Source organism: Charadrius vociferus, unplaced genomic scaffold (assembly GCF_000708025.1).
Source record: "Charadrius vociferus isolate BGI_N301 unplaced genomic scaffold, ASM70802v2 scaffold433, whole genome shotgun sequence".
NCBI classification, from domain to species: Eukaryota; Metazoa; Chordata; class Aves; order Charadriiformes; family Charadriidae; genus Charadrius; species Charadrius vociferus.
In genome coordinates, this window is record NW_009647846.1 from 3,815,441 (window position 1) to 3,834,711 (window position 19,271).

Genomic DNA, 19,271 nt, shown 5'->3' on the forward strand with positions numbered 1-19,271 from the left:
TCAGCCTTCTCTTCTCCAGACTAAACAGCCCCAGGGCTCTCAGTCTTTCCTCAGCAGAGAATGCTCCATTCCTCTGATCATCTTCATAGCCTCCGCTGTACTCTCTCCAGTATTTCTTTGTCTTTCTTGAACCGAGGAGCCCAGAACTGGACACAGTGCTCCAGATGTGGCTTCACCAGGGCAGAGTAGAGGAGGAGGATGGTCTCCCTCGACCTGCTGGTCATGCTCTTTTTAATGCACCCCAGGATGCCATTGGCCTTCTTGGCCACAAGAGCACATTGCTAATTCTCTCTTGGAAATTCTCTTCACTTGAGATGCCAGTGCTCTGACACCCTCACAGGAAAGAAGTTTTTCCTCATGTTCAGATGGAATTTCCCATGTTCCAGCTTGTGCCAGTTGCTCCTTGTGCTGTCACTGGGCACCAGTGAAAAGAGTCTGGCCCCATCCTCTTGACACCCGCCCTTTAGATATTGATAAGCATTGATGAGATCCCCTCTCAGCCTTCTCTTCTCCAGACTAAACAGCCCCAGGGCTCTCAGTCTTTCCTCAGCAGAGAATGCTCCATTCCTCTGATCATCTTCATAGCCTCCGCTGTACTCTCTCCAGTATTTCTTTGTCTTTCTTGAACCGAGGAGCCCAGAACTGGACACAGTGCTCCAGATGTGGCTTCACCAGGGCAGAGTAGAGGAGGAGGATGGTCTCCCTCGACCTGCTGGTCATGCTCTTTTTAATGCACCCCAGGATGCCATTGGCCTTCTTGGCCACAAGAGCACATTGCTAATTCTCTCTTGGAAATTCTCTTCACTTGAGAATTAAGATATGATTTAAAAAAACAAAGGAAATCATGGCCCATATAGTGATGTAAATTAAAGCCACTTTGGGAAAGACAGATAAGAGGGACAATCTGCTATTAAAAGCCTAATATCTAACTGGCCCCCTTAACCTCTTGTCCACTCCATTAAACATCTCTAGGCAGTAATCACAGGTTATTAGTGTCTAAATGTGGGAATAACACCTGTCTGCTGATGTGTAAGATAAATTATGTCAATTGGCCTATTCTTAATTAGCTATTTCATTATTTGCGCAAATGCTCAGAGGACTCTTTGCTGAACCTCTGAGGCTCAGAGAAGTTCAAACCTTGATTTACCATTGCTATATTTGGTCCTTGTGTGATTTTTGGGCTGCAAATTTTGTGCTGAGCTATCAGTTATCCTTGTTGGCTCATATATTTTTCCTTAAGCAAAAATAGAGGGTCAGATTGTCACTGCAGTCTCCTGAACAGCAGGGGTCATCCATGGAACACAGAAACTGGGATGGGAGGGGATTTTGTTGCAGTGCTGCCGATGTCACTCTGAATTAGCCTTGAAGGGAGGTAACACTGACTGCGTTCTCCCAGTGGTCTGGTATTTTATATGGGCACCACATGGTTACCCCTCTGTCCAAGATGAACATTTTGAAATGCAGATAAATGTATAAGAGCAGTATGAGCCTTCTCCATAATGGCTCTGTGCTCAGATCTGTTACCAGCTCACTGCAAGCCAATAGCACAGCTCTTCGGGTGAGCAAGCCAAGAGATGCCAGGACTTTACAGTGCCATCTGCTCATATAGCCACACTGACTTCTGAGCTCTGGTCATCCTCATACTACTGCCTTTAGTCCCTGGCACTCATGCCTTATTTCCTCAATGCATTCGCATTGTCTCATACAAGTGTAAAGGCACTAAGGTTTGGGTTGTGATTGTTAACAACTGGCTTTCAGTGCAGACTTGCAGCACCTTGGTGTGAACAGTAAAAGATACAGTCTTTCGAGACACTTGAAGCCTGTTGGTACTTTTCTGTCTTTGGTGCTCCTTTTGGTGAGTGTAGCAGGCCAAGGATGTTGTGCAGTGGGGTTAGGAGAGCATGATGTCCCACTGGTGTCTCATCAGTTCTGCCAGCCAGTACAGAAAGGGAGAGGAAAAAATGTTCTTGGGTGACTTATGGCAGCTTGGTCCCAGAACGAGCAGCACAAGGAAGGGAAAGGGGCTCTATCCCAGCGCTCTGATAAGAGTCAGTCTCCGTCTGGCTGTTATCAGAAGGGCAACATTAGTCTCAGGCCCTGGTTCTATCTACTCTCAAAGAAACACAGCTTGCAGTGGCCCCACATGCTTTGTTTAGGCTAACTAAGCACAGACTTGATATGAGTACAAAAGGCAAAGAAAAAAACATAACAATGCAAGCAGAACATCTCAAGCTTCTCACTAGGGATGCCAACTTCAGTTACCCTGAATACAGGGGACATGCAGCAGTTATTTCCCCTCTACAATACAGAAGGACCGTACACATCCTGCTTTTGTAACTGGCAGCAGGTAATTCAGAAGTACTGTGTGTATATTTTGAGGGTTGTAATGAGTGTGCAGCTCTAAGAAAAACTCAGATATTTTCTCATTTGCTGATTATAAAAGGAAATGGACAAAAAGGCTTTGACAGGTATCTGAGCACTGCCTATAGATGGCAAGTGCTCTGGGAAGGACAAGAGCTCCAAATTCTGATTCTGTATGAGAAAGTGCCCTCCCTGTCTTTCTATTGCACTGTGTAATTTCGGGAAGCCTGCTATGTTTCCAGCCATGCTGTACTTGGAGACTGATGGTGGGAAAGTCAGTACTTAAAAGCATTGAAGACTTTGCTATTTGGAAGACTGCTAGTGTGCTGTCTTTTGTAGAAAACTACACTTGTAAATCAAGCCAGCCACCTTTCTACTGTAGCTCTAGGTAAATTTGCAGGATAATTTTGGGCTAGAAGCATGAAAAAATACAGTATGCTGCTGTCTTCTGATCAGAAACAATCTCTTTCTGGCATTAGCTTGTGATCCCAGGACAGAGATCCTGACTTCCAGTTGCAATCAGTACTACCACTATACAAACTCATTAGTGAAATTCCTTTTATTAGAAAGATCCATGAGATTGCCAGTAAGGTTTAATTTTGGCTTTGTCATTTAAGCACTATTAAATGCTTTTATATCTGTTGCCTTAGGTATTACTTAATTACTATTTTCTCCAGCAGTTTTGCAACCGTAGTGGTATGAGGTAACAAGTGAACTTACAAAAGGGAGATATAATATACTCCTAGTGTCACGGGGAAAAAGTGTGAAAGATAATGGAAAGGGCTCAGGATTCTTAGTAACAAGCTTTCTTCTCTTTCCTTTCTCTTTAAGATGTTATCAAGAGCTGACTTCTAATCTTTACTTGGTATATGAGTTGAATTAGTTACAGTTTATGAGCTTTGCATTAATAATTAATATCTTCATTGTGTAATCAAGCACTCAGCCATTGTCTGTCACAATAGCACAGACGAAATTGAGTTTAAAAAGAATGAGACACCATTTAAGTCTTGCATATTGGCTAGACTAATCTAGAGATACAGCTCTAGAATGTAACACCTTTCGCCATGGCTGGGGACAGTACCTTGCTGACAGGGTCAGGCAATATTCATCACACTCAATCTTCAGGACGTTTTGGGCTTTTTCTGTCACTGGGCGGCTGACCTAGAAACAAATGCCATGAATATGAGTGTGGACATGAGTTAAACCGTCTATAACCAGTACACCATACAAGTCTCAATGCATATGGATCTATGATGTCCCAGACATCTGTTTCACATTTCAATGCAAAGAGATGGGCAGGTACAGCTTTCTCTCCTTTGTATTGCTGGTGTAATGAAGAATGCTCTCTATTTCAATATGGTAGTAGTGCTGAAGGAAAAAAAAATCATTTAATCCAACGATAAAGGTAAGGATAAAGTATCAGTCAGGGTTCAGTTTTAATATGACAAGCTTAGGAGATGTTTAGTCTGACAAGTGTCAGAGCATTTTGGGCAAAAGTTTTGGCTGTTCTTGGAATGAATGGAGATAACTTTGTTCCTGACATGCAGACCTTATAGAGTGAAGCACTTCAGTTCAGTGAATGCCTCTCCGCAGCAAGGCTTTTTAAGAGCAATACTTAAAAGATACAGCTCAGCTAAAACCTTTTCCCTGCCATGTAGTGTATTACCATGGAATCATAGAATGGTTAGAGTTGGGAAGGACCTTAAAGATCATCTAGTTCCAAGCCCCCTGCCATGGACAGGGACACCTTCCACTAGACCAGGCTGCTCAAAGCCCCATCCAACGTGGCCATTAGTTGCCTACTAATAGCAACAGCCACTTAGGAGAAACATAGCTTCATGGTACTGAGACGTTGTGATTAACAAGCATGTATTACGCCAGTGACTCAGTGCTTCAAATGTACCCCAACAAGTACCTGCTCTGCAACTCCTTTTCAATTAGCGTTAGAGTGTTTTGGCAATTCCTACCCCAGCTGGGAACCCTGGGTTATTTTTAGACTATCAGATCTCTGGGGTGATCAGCCTCCCACCTTTTCATAACACCTCAACCCACCCATGTCATTCTGCTGGAAGTAATGATTAGTAATTCTCATCTTGAATGTTTCCTAGATCCCCAGACTCCTGACTTGTCACTTCAAGCCCTCTTTCACATAAATATAAGTTGGCATATTAGCTATGAACACTTATGAAGGTTCTTGGCAGGAGGTATGTAATGGATGGCTAGGTAAGAAGCAGAGACCCCTCCAGCCCAGTATCTCCTGTTGCACAGGTACTGGTGCCAATGGATGCTTAGGGAAAGGGTGCAAGAACAGGACAATTGTGTTCAGTTTCTGTAATCTGCAATTTAGAAATTTACTGAAGAAGAGACTGTGTTTATATCATTTCATGTAATAGCTCCCAATACACCTTTTCCCCACAAATTGACTGATCATTTTTTTAACCCATTAATCCTTTTGATGAAAATGGTTAACGGGCACACGAAAACCAGGGAAATGAAAGCTTATGTAAATTTTGAGTGGCAGGAGTTTAAAACCAGGCAGGCTAAGCCCTAGTGAATATGTTGTAGGGAACAACCATGTATTGGCTGGACACATGGAGAGAGGAATAGACAAAATGGGATAATAAATCTTTTCTGTCTCCAGTTTCATGTTCAGATGCTAAAACTGATTTTGGCTTGTATTATTTATGCAGTCTGAATAAGGCTGTCATACTAAGTCACAGCCTTATAGATAATATTTTATATGTTTGCTTTATATTATTTTTCCTTCTCTCTTGTAAGAAACAAGGGAATCCCCTGATAACAGGTCCATCCCATTTCCCCTTGCCCTCAGCTGGATACAAGACATAAACCAGCAAAGCACTAACAGCCCACTATACAACTTTAATTCCAGCCTATAATACAGATGAGGCATTACCTTCATGCCTGCCACAGCCAAGGTGTTTTTCAGTCGGTATTTGCCATCCTTCTGGGGATATGTGTACAGCAGAACATCATTCATCTATATGAAGAGAAAGGCAAAATCAATAATTTGCAATATGGCTTGCAGGCCTGCCCATTACTCCTGGGGGGGATACACAGAACAAGCAGTAACTTGATGAACTGCTAGGGTTGTTACTAAAGACAGGCCCAAGCCACACACCTTAGATCAAAACCTGCATTTCTACAAAACTCCAGGGAGTCTGCATCCAGGACTTTTGATTTCTTCCCATTTTTGACTGTTGCTAATGGCTAAGCAAGTAGATAATCAGCTCTTTGTATTCAGCTTGGGTGAAACAGCTGCTTGTTTTAAGGGCAATGCCATGTTCAAGGTGGGAAGGCAGGCTCTGCATTTACTACCTGGCAATACCAGCTAACTTGCCAGGATGCTGCAGCTCTGACTCTCTCAGAGTCCCCTACAGTGAAGCTGTGGGGAGGCCGGGGTAGGGCTGGGCTTCAGGGACTTCCATATTCTGGGCAAAAAGGAAGTGGAGGTGAAAAGAGGTGCCACAGCCTGGAGGAATGATTCAGGGAGGAATGGTTTGGATATTTGAGAGCAGTAACTGTACTTCACTGCCAGCAAAAGTCGCCTAGAGATACGATAGCTTTGCTGAGTCTGTGGGCTGCAGCAGAGACCACGGAAGGGCAAAAATGAGAAACTTTTTTCATTTTATGAGGAAAAAAAGTCTGTATCTTAACACCTCAAATATTTTCATAGTTCTTACAGCTCCTTGCAGAATGCATGTTTTTCAAACAGCTTCATACTAAATGGGATCAGATCTTCTCTTTGCCTAACTTAATCATAGACATTATTGCAGCCTTCTACCTTTGTGCCAACAAACAAATAAATGAAACAGCAGAACTGGACCTTGTAGGTCTTGGCTGGCCTCTCCTGCCCTTGCTACTAGAAGGAACAGCAGTATTGGTAGGCCATAACATTGCCAAAATAATGCTTGTATGTGTGTATTCTCTGCTTTACTTGAATGAGCAGGACATGTTCTCGTGTTGTCTTTCTCAGGCCTCTCACATCAGCACCAATATGCATAAACTCAGACAGCCCCTAAATTACTGTACTGGGATACCATGAACAAAGATATGCAAGGCAATATAAAACCAAGGCATAGGTAATACTGTGTGATGCCAGAGACAAGGCATCTTAAATGCAGAAATTCTCAAGAAATTAAAAAGTAGACAGAAACCAGCTTCACTTGGATTCCTTTGTGACAAAGACATTTAAATATAGCCAATTGGATGGTAATAATAATATATTTTGGAAGGAAAACTGTGATAAAGAGAGACGCAGAGAAGCAGGGAGGAAAATAAAGAGTGATTTGGCAATAAAATAATACACCCTGTATGACTGGAATTGTTGGGATCTTGATAGTACTGCCTTACCACCTAAAACTGCTGGTGTAAAATTTTCACTAATTTGCTTGCCTGAGAAAAAAAAGGAAAGTGGAGCCGTATGGATGTTTTCTTAAAAGGTCATAGTTCAGCTTTCTTACAGAGCAGGAACAATGGTTAAAGAAAAATGACATGGAATTAATACTCATGGGATTAAATCCTTATCACCTTGGATTTGACAGCAAAACTGTTGTTGCCCTTATTAGGGCCATGAGTTCACTCGTCAACATCAGTTCATTAAGTAGCTGTTTGATTCACAGCAAATCAGGCTTATGTGCATTAGCTGCCCATCTTTATAATGCAGATTCCCATTAACATGAAGCAAAAGATACTGAAGACTGACTTTCCCTAAAGCTTTTACTTCAAATTTTACTACTTTTAAAAATGGAATTGAGTTTACTGAGTAGGATCACCCAAAATTTTTGTAGAAAATGTTGAAACATTTCATTCTAACATTTTAACAAAAAGACTCCCATGCTCTCTTGCACTGGCCACTCTACTGCCTATTTCTCTGTGTCCTTCTAGTAAGTCTTAATTCATCAGTGTTTAAAGCACTTTTAATATAACACTTCTCAAATGAGGATATAAAAGCATACTATCAAGTTAGAATAGGAGTCTCATGTTCTCTTCTCTGTGGGCTAAAGTAGAGTATTTACTCCTTTTGCAACAACACAATAGAATTTCCTTAGAACAAGGTGACAAATGGCTTGTCACAGAGTTTTTCTGTGATTTACTTATTGCTCTATAAATTACCCTTCATGCTAACATTAATCTAATCAGCACATGACTGACCACATGATGATTCCCAGTTTAACCAGAAAATTCATCACAACCTACTGCACACTGAGTATCCAGGAGGCTAAGGTAGAATAAACAGAGCAAATGTAAACCTTTAAGTGAAAAGCAGATGAAAGCTATTTTCACTTATTTTCACTAGTAGCAACTAGGACACCAGCAGCCAGGTGGGAAAAAGGTAAAAAGGCAGGCAGACTTGATTGCTAATATTAAGAGAATACTCTGTGAAATAAGAGAATACTAGTGAAATCTCATATTTGCCTGGTGATTCTGCTACCTCCTGAACATTCAAAGGATTATATGAGAAAACAGGACCTCCTTTGCTTCTCATCAGTGCCAGTACTTAACGCTTGTGTCAAACCACAAGAAAAGGTAACTAGTTATGGGCACTATGCCCAAGGAAATGAATTCCTAAGAGAGATTTTCAGGATTCTGGCATAATCTGCTACTGGGTTTCTTGAACAGCAAACCTCATGTATTTTATTTATTTTAAAAGTTATATATTTCTTTAAAAAGTAGCCCATTCTTTTATTACTGATGATTAAGGATGACACCCTGGTGCACACCATTGTCACGACAGCTCTGGCTAATATCCCAAGATTTTATTAAACATTAATGATGACTTTGCTTTATAATTGCCTGTTGGAGTTTTTTTTCCTCCTTCTGTTTTTCTCCTCCACAGTATATAGTGGTGGGCTGTGCCTCTGAGGTCCCACCAGCCACAGCTTGACACAATGAAATTATGACCAATATTTCAAAGCTTACTAAGCAAGGCATACATATTCATGAAGAAAGAAAGGGTTTGCACTCACTGCTGTCTCCTTTGCCACTGGAGACCTGTGTGGAGGCTACAGGAATGGTATGGACAGAACTAGCATCAGTACCAGTGGTTTCATGCATCCTCCTGCTTCACGCTGCACACTGTTCCCTGAAGCAGTGAGGACTGGGCCATGATAAAAGCTGACCTTGCAGCCCCTCAGGAATCTGTGGTAGAAGGGATCGACTGCCACAATCCCCAGGGGAGTTCCCAGGGGTCTTTGGGTTTCAGACCCACTTCCTGTTTGCCAGAAAACTTTTGAATAATTGGGATCCCCAAACTGCTCAGATATTGATATGGGAGCAAATATTCCTATTCTGCACTGCTACACACACACACAGAGTCCCCAAAACAACAGTTGATAACACAAGAGAAAGGATGCGTCTGCTCTTTAATTTTCTTTTTTCCTGTTACTCCTTTTATTTTTCTCCCTTCTTTTTATAATCCTCTCTATTGTGACAGGAACTCAGTAACATTGGGGGTCAGTGCAAGTTTTATAACCTACAGTGTCCAAATTTATTGATCCAAACAAGTTTATCTATGCCCTGCGGAACTGCTGGCATCCATACGTAATGTACTCTCTGTTTGAAGTTCCTACCATGTGTTTGGTTTTTCTGAATGTTTTAAAGGGTAGTTCATTATGAAGCCTGTGTTGTTCTATCCAAGTCTGTGCTAAACATCCCCAGTGTCAGTGCAGCAGCCTGAATGTGTGCTGCTCTGACTCCAAAAACTCCTATACTCCAGTCCTGCCAGCTACAGCATTACAGTCTCCCACTTGATAGCAGCTTCCCGCACCCGACTTGCAACACAAGCAGTCTTTGTAGGTAAATTCTTGGAAGGGTGAGATAAGAGACAGTGTCTGAGTTGCAAAGTCCTGTGGTTGGGGGGCAGTTAGGGGGCCTGCCAGTGTCAGCAGCCCATACTGTGCTGCAAAGAGGCCCCAACATCCTTGTAAACAGAGACTGGACTCAGGAAACAGGCGCACAGCAAAATTCACCAAACATCCTGCCAGGAAACACCAGATTCAACAATACCATCAGCGTGCACAAAACAGCCAGCTCAAGTAACCTTGTGATACATACAACATACACCCACAGAAACATATGCATGTCAAAGGCCCCTAAATGTGTGTCCTACACACTCATGCTTATATGGGCTGTGTGCAGGCATACAATGCTCCTTATGGGCGCATGTTCAGAGCACAAGCGCCACCAAAGCACACCTTGAATACAAAGGCCAAGTAGGAGTCTGGCACACACCCAATTTTTATAGCATATTCTAACTACAACTTTAGCTTAGTGGGCTCATCTCCTGGGATGTGTAGGGGTTAAATTCTCAGGGGTATCCTTCAGAGTATACTTTTCCACTGAAACTCTCTCCAGGTTGTGGGCTTGACTTAGCTTCATCAGAGTAAGTTCACTACTAAGAACTTCAGAAAATGCTGTTCATATAAAAATCTGTTTTGGGTAGCCAAGGTACATATATTTCATCCAAAGCTCAACCAAACTACACCTATACGTGTTAGCTTCTGGTGATCTTTTTGAGTGGCAGCTGACATGTGAAGCATCAAAAAAAAAAAAAAAGCCAGTTCTGAAAGGTTTTTTTGATTAATACATTTGGACAAATTCTTATCCTACCTGAGTTTTGCCAGTGGCTTCAAAGGATTATGATATGGTCCGTAGAAGAAAAGGGCTTTAAATAAATGCAGGGTTTAATAGACAGGGTTTAGGAGATTATTCTAATCTTGGGGGTTTGGGGTTGGGTTTTTTTTCCACACAGTGTCCCCAGGCATCAGAATCAAGACAGCATGTGGGTTGGGACAGATGCACTGTCAGAGGAAAGGATATGTTCATGCAGGCCTTGGCTATTACAAAAAGGCGTTGGCAGTGATGGCTGCTAGGACCGTAAGACTGATGCAGTAAAGATGCTATATGCCAAGATGAAAATACATTGCCATAGCTATACAGTAGTTGGCTTCGTGTATCCACAGGCTAAATAGTTCATTAAGCAAGGCATGAGTGGTGGTGGCATGAGCAGTTGTGACACAATAGAGAATCCACAGCATTAGCAGTGACAAGCAGATAATGCAAAACCATTCACGTGTTAATGCAGGAATTACCATATTCCACAGTGTCTCACTTTCCTGCAATTTCACCATACATGGCATTGCTCAGCAACCTGAGGAGCTTTCAGGGTAGAGGAGACTGAGTAAAAAAAATCACTAAACCCAAAGGCAGATATTTGCCAATAAGTTTCAAACTATTTCCAAGTTCCAATCACCCCCACCGCGTCCCTACAGGAGACATAATACAGGAATCCTGAAGTGGTTGCAACTTTGGTGTGTTAGAGTATGACAGAAGCCAGTTTTATGTGTCTCTTAGTTCTTGAAAGTGACTACTATGGTTTAGTCTAGCTTCACCACATACTTTGCATGACAGAATGTTTGGTCACAGTTTGCCTTTCTGACTGAAAGGAAGAAAAAGCTCTGTTTCTGAATACTGAGAGCATCTATTAACAACAGGACACTGGCTACTGTAATGTCTCCAGCTGCCAAGAGATTCTTCTTTCTTTGCAGCTAACATCCGGGTTTGAGCAGCTGAACTCTCCCCAGGAATCAAAAATAGTTCCTAAACTAGAAAGTGCCAGAAACTCATTTCTGTGATTACTTTGTTCCGGTAATACTTTCAGCCTCTTGTGACCTTCAAGCTGATAAAACCATTTTGGACTACTTGAAATTTATCTCACTTTATCCCAAGTTTAAATTACTTTCCTCTCAATGTTTATTACATTATAATAGCTAGGTTTGTGACACTGCAGTGTTTGCCATACTAGTGGATTATGATGGCAATTGTGAGCACACTGGAAGATGAAATGGTAACAACTTCTTGGAATTTGGTCCCAGCTTTAGCCAGAACTCCAAAATGTTTTTGTAATTCTAGCAAAGGTGAGTGTTTCAGAAGAGAGATCAGTAAGGAAGCAAGTATCATCTGTTATGAAGTGGTCAGCAGTAGGCTTCAGAATCACTACTGCTGAGAACATTGTTTCTTAAGACCAGCTCCTGGAGATTCTGGCATGGCTGTTTTCCCTTGGCTGCAAGAAAGTAATGATTTTGACATTTTTTGCTGTTGCTACAGTCCATTGATGCCGACTCAGGAAACCAGCACTGCAGCAATCTCATATTTGAAGATTTAGGTGAAATCCATCAGTTTCAGTACAAGAAAGTCTGAATTTTCACAGAAACCAACGAAGCCATCAGAAAAGTGCAGTGCCAGCACTGTGTCCTGTCCCATCTGATCTTTGATTCTGACTGCAATACATGATCGAGGAGGCAAAGAAGTTTGTACATCCACTCATGCACAAATAGGAAATATTAATAAGAGGGAGAAATAAGAAGAATTAATGGCAAAATGTATGACTTCTGTAATAAGCCATCTCTTCTCACAGCGGTCCCAGGGTGAAAAGCTGTCAGCACGTACAGAGGCCACAGCAAATATGTATTCCAGGCATTTTATTTTAAAATAAATTCTGCAAACAGTACTTTAATGCTAATAGCAGCAGTAATGCTCAGTTCTTTATGGCTCTTTTCTGGGAAGGAGCTCTAAAGAATTCTTCAAACATTAACAGGTAAGCAGGTAACAAACTCCTAAGACACAGGGAAGTATTATTTTCCCCTTCATACCAGTAAATGCATAAAAATGCCTGTGTTTACACAATAAGGTACCTGAAAAGTTAAGAACAGAGCTCAGGAGCCTGGAGTCTCAGACACTCTGTAACTGCTCAATGTAGTGTGTAATGCCAGGCAGAAAGCATGAGTGTCAATAGACTATCTCCAAAACAGTGGTTTTTCATCTGTTTTGATTTGCAAATACTTGCAATTTTTGCAGTAGGGTTGTGGATCCTTGTGATTCCATCTAACTGATGAAAGGGTCATTTTTCTTAACTATTTTAGAAGATTTTTGCAAACTGTCATTGAAAACTGTTGCTCTAATCAACAGGAAGCTGAGGTGTGTGTTCAGAGGGACTATACTGAGGCAATGCACACAGTTTTCAGGGAATTTACACAGATGTGGACAGCAGGAACTAAAACCCAGTCCTTGAGCTTCAAGGATACAAATTTCTCCCAGGCGAGTCCAAAGAAAGCTTTCATAAACTTTAGCAGTAGGGTGTGCTCTGTTGCTTCTAATCAGATCTCCTAAGGCTTTAGGGTTGGACTTTCGAGTGTGAAGCTTAATTGCTGAAAGTATTCAGGAGCTCCCATCCTCCTGATCACCCTCGAAATTTGCACTCCTTTGCAAAATTATGGCCTAGTCAAGGCTGTACGTTGCTGTGGCACAAATGGAGAGCTGCACAGCCCATGTTGCAGTACGCAGGGCCAATGGGACACGTGTGAAAAGGGCTATCTACAGCCCTGTTAGCAACAGAAACTGACTCACCACATCACTGCTGATGGTTAAATGACTTGCAGCTTGAAAATTTCTGCCAGGGCTCAAGGCTGTGGAAGTGCAGGATAAGATACGAGAGAGACAGTAAAAATATAAAAGAAATCTTACCAAGAACAAATGCCGAGGGTGCCTGTTTTTGCCAGAGACTTTCATCAGTGTTCCCTCTTTAACAAAGATCTGAAGGAGAAAACAGAGGATTGTAATCCTGAGACTTCACATTCTGAATCTTATTGAGAAAAGAGAATATTCCTCCTGGGGAAAGAGCTACTCTAACTGCTTTCATCAGCATGGGAAGAGATAGATACCTCAGCATTTGCTTCTACCCTCACTCCTTATGATATGGCTTAGTCTTTGCCTGGGTTAGCCCTGCTGCTCTTCATGGCTTGCATCTGTATCAGAACCAAAAGGGTTGGAAACCCACTTGTCCTCAGCCCACTGCTTCTGCACCATGGACTGTGCTCAGAGGTGACTGTCACAGATTGCAAAGCTAACACGTAATGGGCTTCAGAAAAGAACTCTTGTCTTTAAAAATCCTCTAAAATAGACCAAAAAGGAAAGCTGAAACTTCAGGTTTCAGAACGCTACATCCAAATAACTATGCCTGCATACATAATAGGTACATGTTTGCAAACATAATACCTGGTCGGTCCATATTGTTACTATGTATGTAAGTAAAGACTATATATGTAAGCAGCTAAACCAGCATACTATAACTTGATTGCAGTTAACATTTGAAAAGGTCTAGAATAACTGAACTACATCAGTGGATTAACAGTCATCTACTCTTTTTGGATGGAGAACAGAATCCGGTGTAGTTTTCCACTCTAGAACAATTTATAATCAAAGAGACCAATCCTGCAAATTCTGTATGCTGGGCTTTGCAGAATTTGTTAAAGTGTTACTTGTCAAGGGCATGTGAGAATACTGATGTTAGAGACAAAATAGAGGTTGACTGCAGTATTTGGCTGATGAGGATTCTTACACTATGAGTATACATGCCTTGAAAATTGCTTCGTGAGTTTTGATAAAGATATTGGTGGACTGACAGGAAATGGAGAGTCACAGAACTCAAGAAAGAAATCTTTTGAAGGGTAGAAGCAGGTTGGAGCTGAGGAAACTGGACAGGTTTGAAAGCCAAGAGAAGAAATTTGCATTTAACGTGGATGGCAAGACAGAGCTATACACTGTCCCATATTTCTGTTCATGTGTTGCTTCAAAATTATGTCTTGCATTAAAAGCACCACTGGGGAATGGTGAGAATAACAATTTGAAAACAAACAATTTCCTGTGATTTAAGGTTCTTACTCAGCCAAATAAAACTCTGAACCTTTCCAGGCTGCAAGTGATTCCTGCTAGTGTTGCAGCCTTTCAACAGGAGTATATAGGGAGGAAAACAGCACCTCCATCAAAACACACTACACATGGGGTGGCTGAGGACAGCTGGAGTGAAAAGTCAAATGGCTGCTCTGTGTAAAAGCAGGGGCAATGCATGTCTTTCCCAGCCTGAGGCTCTCGGCACATCTCTTTGCACACTGCCAGAGTGATGGCTTTTTACACAAACCAGTGGTCCAACTCTTATCACAGTAGCTCAGTAAACAACACCTGTAGGTGTCTGAAATCTGGCCATCCACACAATCAGAGATATAGCTGGCAGGAAACAATGCCCTTATCAGCATAGGTCTGCCTGCAGTACTCACCCTTCCTGGCTGGAGGAGGCCACTCTGCCCTCTCACACTGTGCTCAATGTGCACTAGCTTCTGCAAGTTTTCCTGGGGGAGAGAAAAAGCATTTAGGAGACTGCATGGTGACAGTTCTTTAGGCAACCAGACAAACTGTCCCTTGGCCCTTCTCACCATTTTATTTCTCTAAAAGTGGTATTTCAGAATTAGGTTTCAAAGAGAACTGAGCCCAGGGATTTTATGCCCAATAAGTCTTCCTCCAGCCTTACAGGTTTTACAAAACCTCATCACCTGCATTCACATCTGCTGTGGCCTGCTATACTCCCGTTACCTCTGATACCTTGGGTTACTTTCAAAAGAGCCTGCTAACTCCATATGGTATTTATACATTGGCCTCTTTGCTGACTTTCTTGCTATGGGAACTAATAAACTGGAAGCAGAGACAAACTACAGTATCTGCTCCAAAGGCCTGTGCATTAGTGGCATGCCATGGATAAACCAAAGCATGCTTTGATACTGTAAGACTGTTGCTAGGATTACCTGGACATTTATATTTTGTGAGAACAGATTAATGGTTTTGCAATAAGGGATTTAGAAGGTTAACTAGTAAGCAGGCAATGAAGTTGCATCTGCCTTTTGATGCTTTGCAAATATCAGGAAGTTCATTAGCAAACTCTGATACTATTAATTGCTTGCCTGGCCTTAAAGCACAGACAGTCAGCAGGCACTGGCATGTGGCATGAACTTATCTATGAAGGTGGTAAATAAGATTAATCTAGCTAAGCCTGTGCTCTCATTAAAAAAAAATGGTATTGGATGAATATACAAAGGAGGAAGAAGGCATGTCTGTACCTTTGCAATAGTTAAGAGTCTTTTCAAATGTCCTTCCATTTAGCAGGTGAGGCTGCTAAAACCGAGGCTTGTACATAGGATTCAGCTGTGGTTTTATCTGATCAGAACAGCAGAATGGCCTGCACAGCAGCAATGAGTCATCACTGGAGTATGTCTAAAAATTAGGAGTCTCTTGTCTAAGTTAGCCATTGTAGCCTAAATCCTCAGTTAGACATCCAGATAAACTACAGACTAAGGACCATATTTGATATAGCTTCATGACCTGGCAGCCTTCGACTACAGTTTTCTGCTATGACAAATTATGGTCTGTTTTCCTATGCTCCGTTGACTGGCATTAAGATACCCCTGGGCTTAGTTAGACTCGATTAGATCGTACAATGTATCTGCCTGATACAAATCAGTGCTGTCTACAGAATCATCTAATTAAGAAAGCTATCACAGATACCAGGAGGAGCATATCCATGTCAACATGATGGTCTGTCAAGGCCAATTTACCCTGGATTTCAGCTAACATAATTAATGTACCTATCTCAGCTTGCTTTTTGAGATAAGCCTGAAATACCTCCGTATGTTACTGCCCTGGTGAAATATTACACTTGTTTAGCATGATACTAAGTTTAATTCTTAATCAGTAGCCACATATCAGACATATGGAAACACCTACAAGCCTTGACCAGCACAGGCCTGCATTGTGACCATGCAATATAACTGGCAGTTGACAAATTTTCCAGAATTTCAGCCATCAAGTATCTCTTTTGCAATGCAGGAAGTAACAAATGGAGTTTTTCAGGTCACTTCTATAATACTATAGGCCAGCAAAATGGAAACAGAATGTATAAACTAATAGCACAGGAAATACCAGGGAACATGGGACAGGTGAAACTTGCAAAAGACATTTGCAAAGGACTTTCCCATCACTAAAGGGTATTTTAGCCCTACCAAAACTTGTCAAATTGACAGCTTCCACAATGGAAACCTGTTCTTCATCTGCAGAAAAGGCAGCGTCCTCCTGTGAGCACGCTCATGGCCAATGCTAGTGCTACTCGTTGGCGTTTCTGCGCAAGTAAGGGGAGAAGTTGCTGCAGCTCAGATACACCTCAGCTTTTCTTACGACTGCTGGCAGAGGAGCCTGTTGTAATGCTGATGTTTGCAATATGGACACGTGTTCACCAGGAAATGGACAGAGATGTACCAAACTCATTTCCTGTAGGAAGTCAAACAGCCATCACATGTGAAGGACAGTGATTTTTCTGTGGATGTGGGCGGCTGAGGGGGGTATAGTTCCCTTACGGTTCCCCTAAAATTCCCTGTCTATATAGCTTTCTTAATTCTCCTTAAAACTATCCTCATTCTCCTTTCAAATATCCTTCACAAGCTATGATTAAAAAATGAAAACAAGGCTCCACCCGACTAGTACTGCAGATGTGGGTGGCTGAAATCCCTCTCTGGCCATTTTAGCAGTGAAGTGCAGCTTCCATCATATTATCATTATGTCTATGCAGGAGGAACGCCTACCCAAGGAATTCACCAGCTGTTAATAGCAACAATGATTTATAGCTCTTAGCATCTCAGGGCCTCTAACAGATTGTAAAAGTTCAGAGAGCAATACAAACCCTGCTTAGTTCAAGTAGTGAATGTCTCCTAAAGTTACAGATGGACTTAATGCTGTTCAGTGATGGTATGTCTTATGCCTCTGTTTACAGATCTATAAATTACAAATAATATTTTCCTACTTGATTAAAATGCTGTGGAGACTGTTAATACCATAATGTGTCTGAAAATCCTGGGTTAATAGTTCCCAGGGTAAAACTGCTAGAGTGTCATTGTCATACAACAAAAATGCTAATAATGAATCACTGATATTCTGCAGAAAATGTAGATCATAATTCAATGCTTCTGTCAGATTTTTGGAGTTTAGTTTGATGACTTGATAAGTGGCAGCAGAAATCTTCCTCATTCCAGATACATGCCAAGTCTAAATTATTGCTTAGAACTTCAACCAGGTACATGACAAGTTATTAACACTCTATCTTGAATGGCATTTTTCAGTTTGCTCTCTAATTAGAGTAACTTCTTAAATTCTTTGCATTTTTTAAAATCTGAGAGAAAGAAAAGAGCTGTCAGTTGTGGCTTTTGTGAATGGGATATTAATTCAGAAGAACAACCTCTGATTTAGCAGAATATTGAAGTTGATTCTCATGAACCTGCACATTCACAAACCCCACAGCATTCACACAGATGGGAAAGAAGGAAATTTTGTTTCAGCTCTTCCAGGCCTCAGTTTTGAAAAAGAGCAGATGTGCTCTGATGATATGATAAAAAACGGAGTGTAAAAATCTATGTGAAATTTGCAATGAAATTGTTCCTAAACAGACATTGTTAATATCAATTATTATACAGTCTGTGACATCTGTATAACTCAGACAGTATGGTGATGTTCTTCAAATTAAAGCATGGCTTAGTGGAGATACAATCACTGCATGGTAATGCAACACAACAAATTTGATTTTGGCCAATAATGTATACTTCCAACTTCAGAAAGGTATTCATACAAATCTCCCATAAATTTGAGTGAAACCTAAGGAAGCACAGGTGTCAGAAAAAGATGTATGACCTTGATCTGTTAGGAACTGAGCTCTTACAGTTCTCAACCTCTAATACAGGTATCCCTAAAGCTCTGAGATTACTGTGGAGGCCCTTCCTGAGATCTCAGTTTTATGATTAAATATTTATTATTTTACTACAAAGAATGCTCTAGTAATGGAAAAGTATGATTATAAATTCTTTGCCTGAGGAGAAAGAAAATCAGAATCAAACCTATTAAAAACTTTGCTCAGTACGTCCGTAGTTTCACAGCCATTCTGTAGAGTGGCCAGGTTACATTTCTTTTTATGATACAAGTCTAGGCTTGTTAGACCACATCCTGCCTGCAATTTCTTTTGTCTTGGTAACAGAACAGTGTTTATGTAGTAATTAACTACTGGTTATTGCTGTTAATGTTGAGCATCACTCAGAATTAGTCTGTATGAACATCATTGTTTCCCCGCATCTTGCTTTTCTGTTCTACTTCTTTCTCCTTTCCTTCTCCCCCTTCACCATTACGTTTGGCTGTAATGCAACTACCATTTAATCTACAAAGACTCCCCTCCCAGCTTTTGCCCCCATCCTATCTACTATAATGGCTGATAACAAAATAGTTTGTGCTGATACCCAAAGTATATTTAAATAAAGCTGAGAGTAAGCAACCACAGAGATCAGCATAGTTGATAGTTTACACTCAGCAAAGGTGTTCAGGCTGGCTGCTTGCTGAAGCAGAGTGTGCTGCTTTGTTTACACATGATGCATGTGAGAGCATCTTTCATTCGCTTCAGTGGCCAGCAAACTCCGGCCCAAACCACAACAGGAACTTCTCCCTAGCAATTAGGAGGAGTAAAAAAAGTGCCCTCTTTAAAATGAAGGTTTGGAGGTTTTGGGTTGCCACAGAGCCACATCAACACAGCCAATGGGCTGATGTTATTGAATGGCAATGTGTTCTGAGGTAGATGTGTGGGATGGGATTGGGTGTGGAGAAGCTTGGAGCAGAAAAGCAGACATGAACTTAAACCAAATCAATCGGTCCAAGCTTTTTAAAGTTTGCATTGAGTGAAAATGCAGATCTGAATTTTGAGTTTTGACCTTAAAAACTTGTACTTCAGAATACTCAAAATCTTGATCTGTTGTCATGGCTTGAGATCATCTTTGCACCAAACCAGAAAACTACTAGCTGTATTTCATGTTGATCTGTGATAATTTTGCCACTGACTTCAGGAGAAGCAGGTTCAAAGACTCAGTCTGAATTTCTAGCTGGCAGATGGGGAAGGAGGCAGATCCATGAAGAGAGGTTTCTCTATTCAGGAAATAGTAAGTAGCTTTAACTACAACTTATTCTGATAAAAATATTAGAAG

General features: G+C 41.3%; 1 protein-coding gene across 1 annotated transcript in view; it reads right to left on the reverse strand.

Annotated features, from left to right (window-relative positions):
• FGD5 (FYVE, RhoGEF and PH domain containing 5) overlaps positions 1–19,271 on the reverse strand; it is a 98,592-nt gene that overhangs the window by 10,872 nt on the left and 68,449 nt on the right. The window contains exons 11-14 of the mRNA XM_009882896.1: positions 14,493–14,564; positions 12,904–12,972; positions 5,276–5,359; positions 3,443–3,522 (exon numbers count right to left, since the gene is read on the reverse strand). Of these exons, the coding sequence (XP_009881198.1) occupies positions 3,443–3,522; positions 5,276–5,359; positions 12,904–12,972; positions 14,493–14,564 (305 nt within the window). The remainder of the gene's footprint in view (positions 1–3,442; positions 3,523–5,275; positions 5,360–12,903; positions 12,973–14,492; positions 14,565–19,271) is intronic.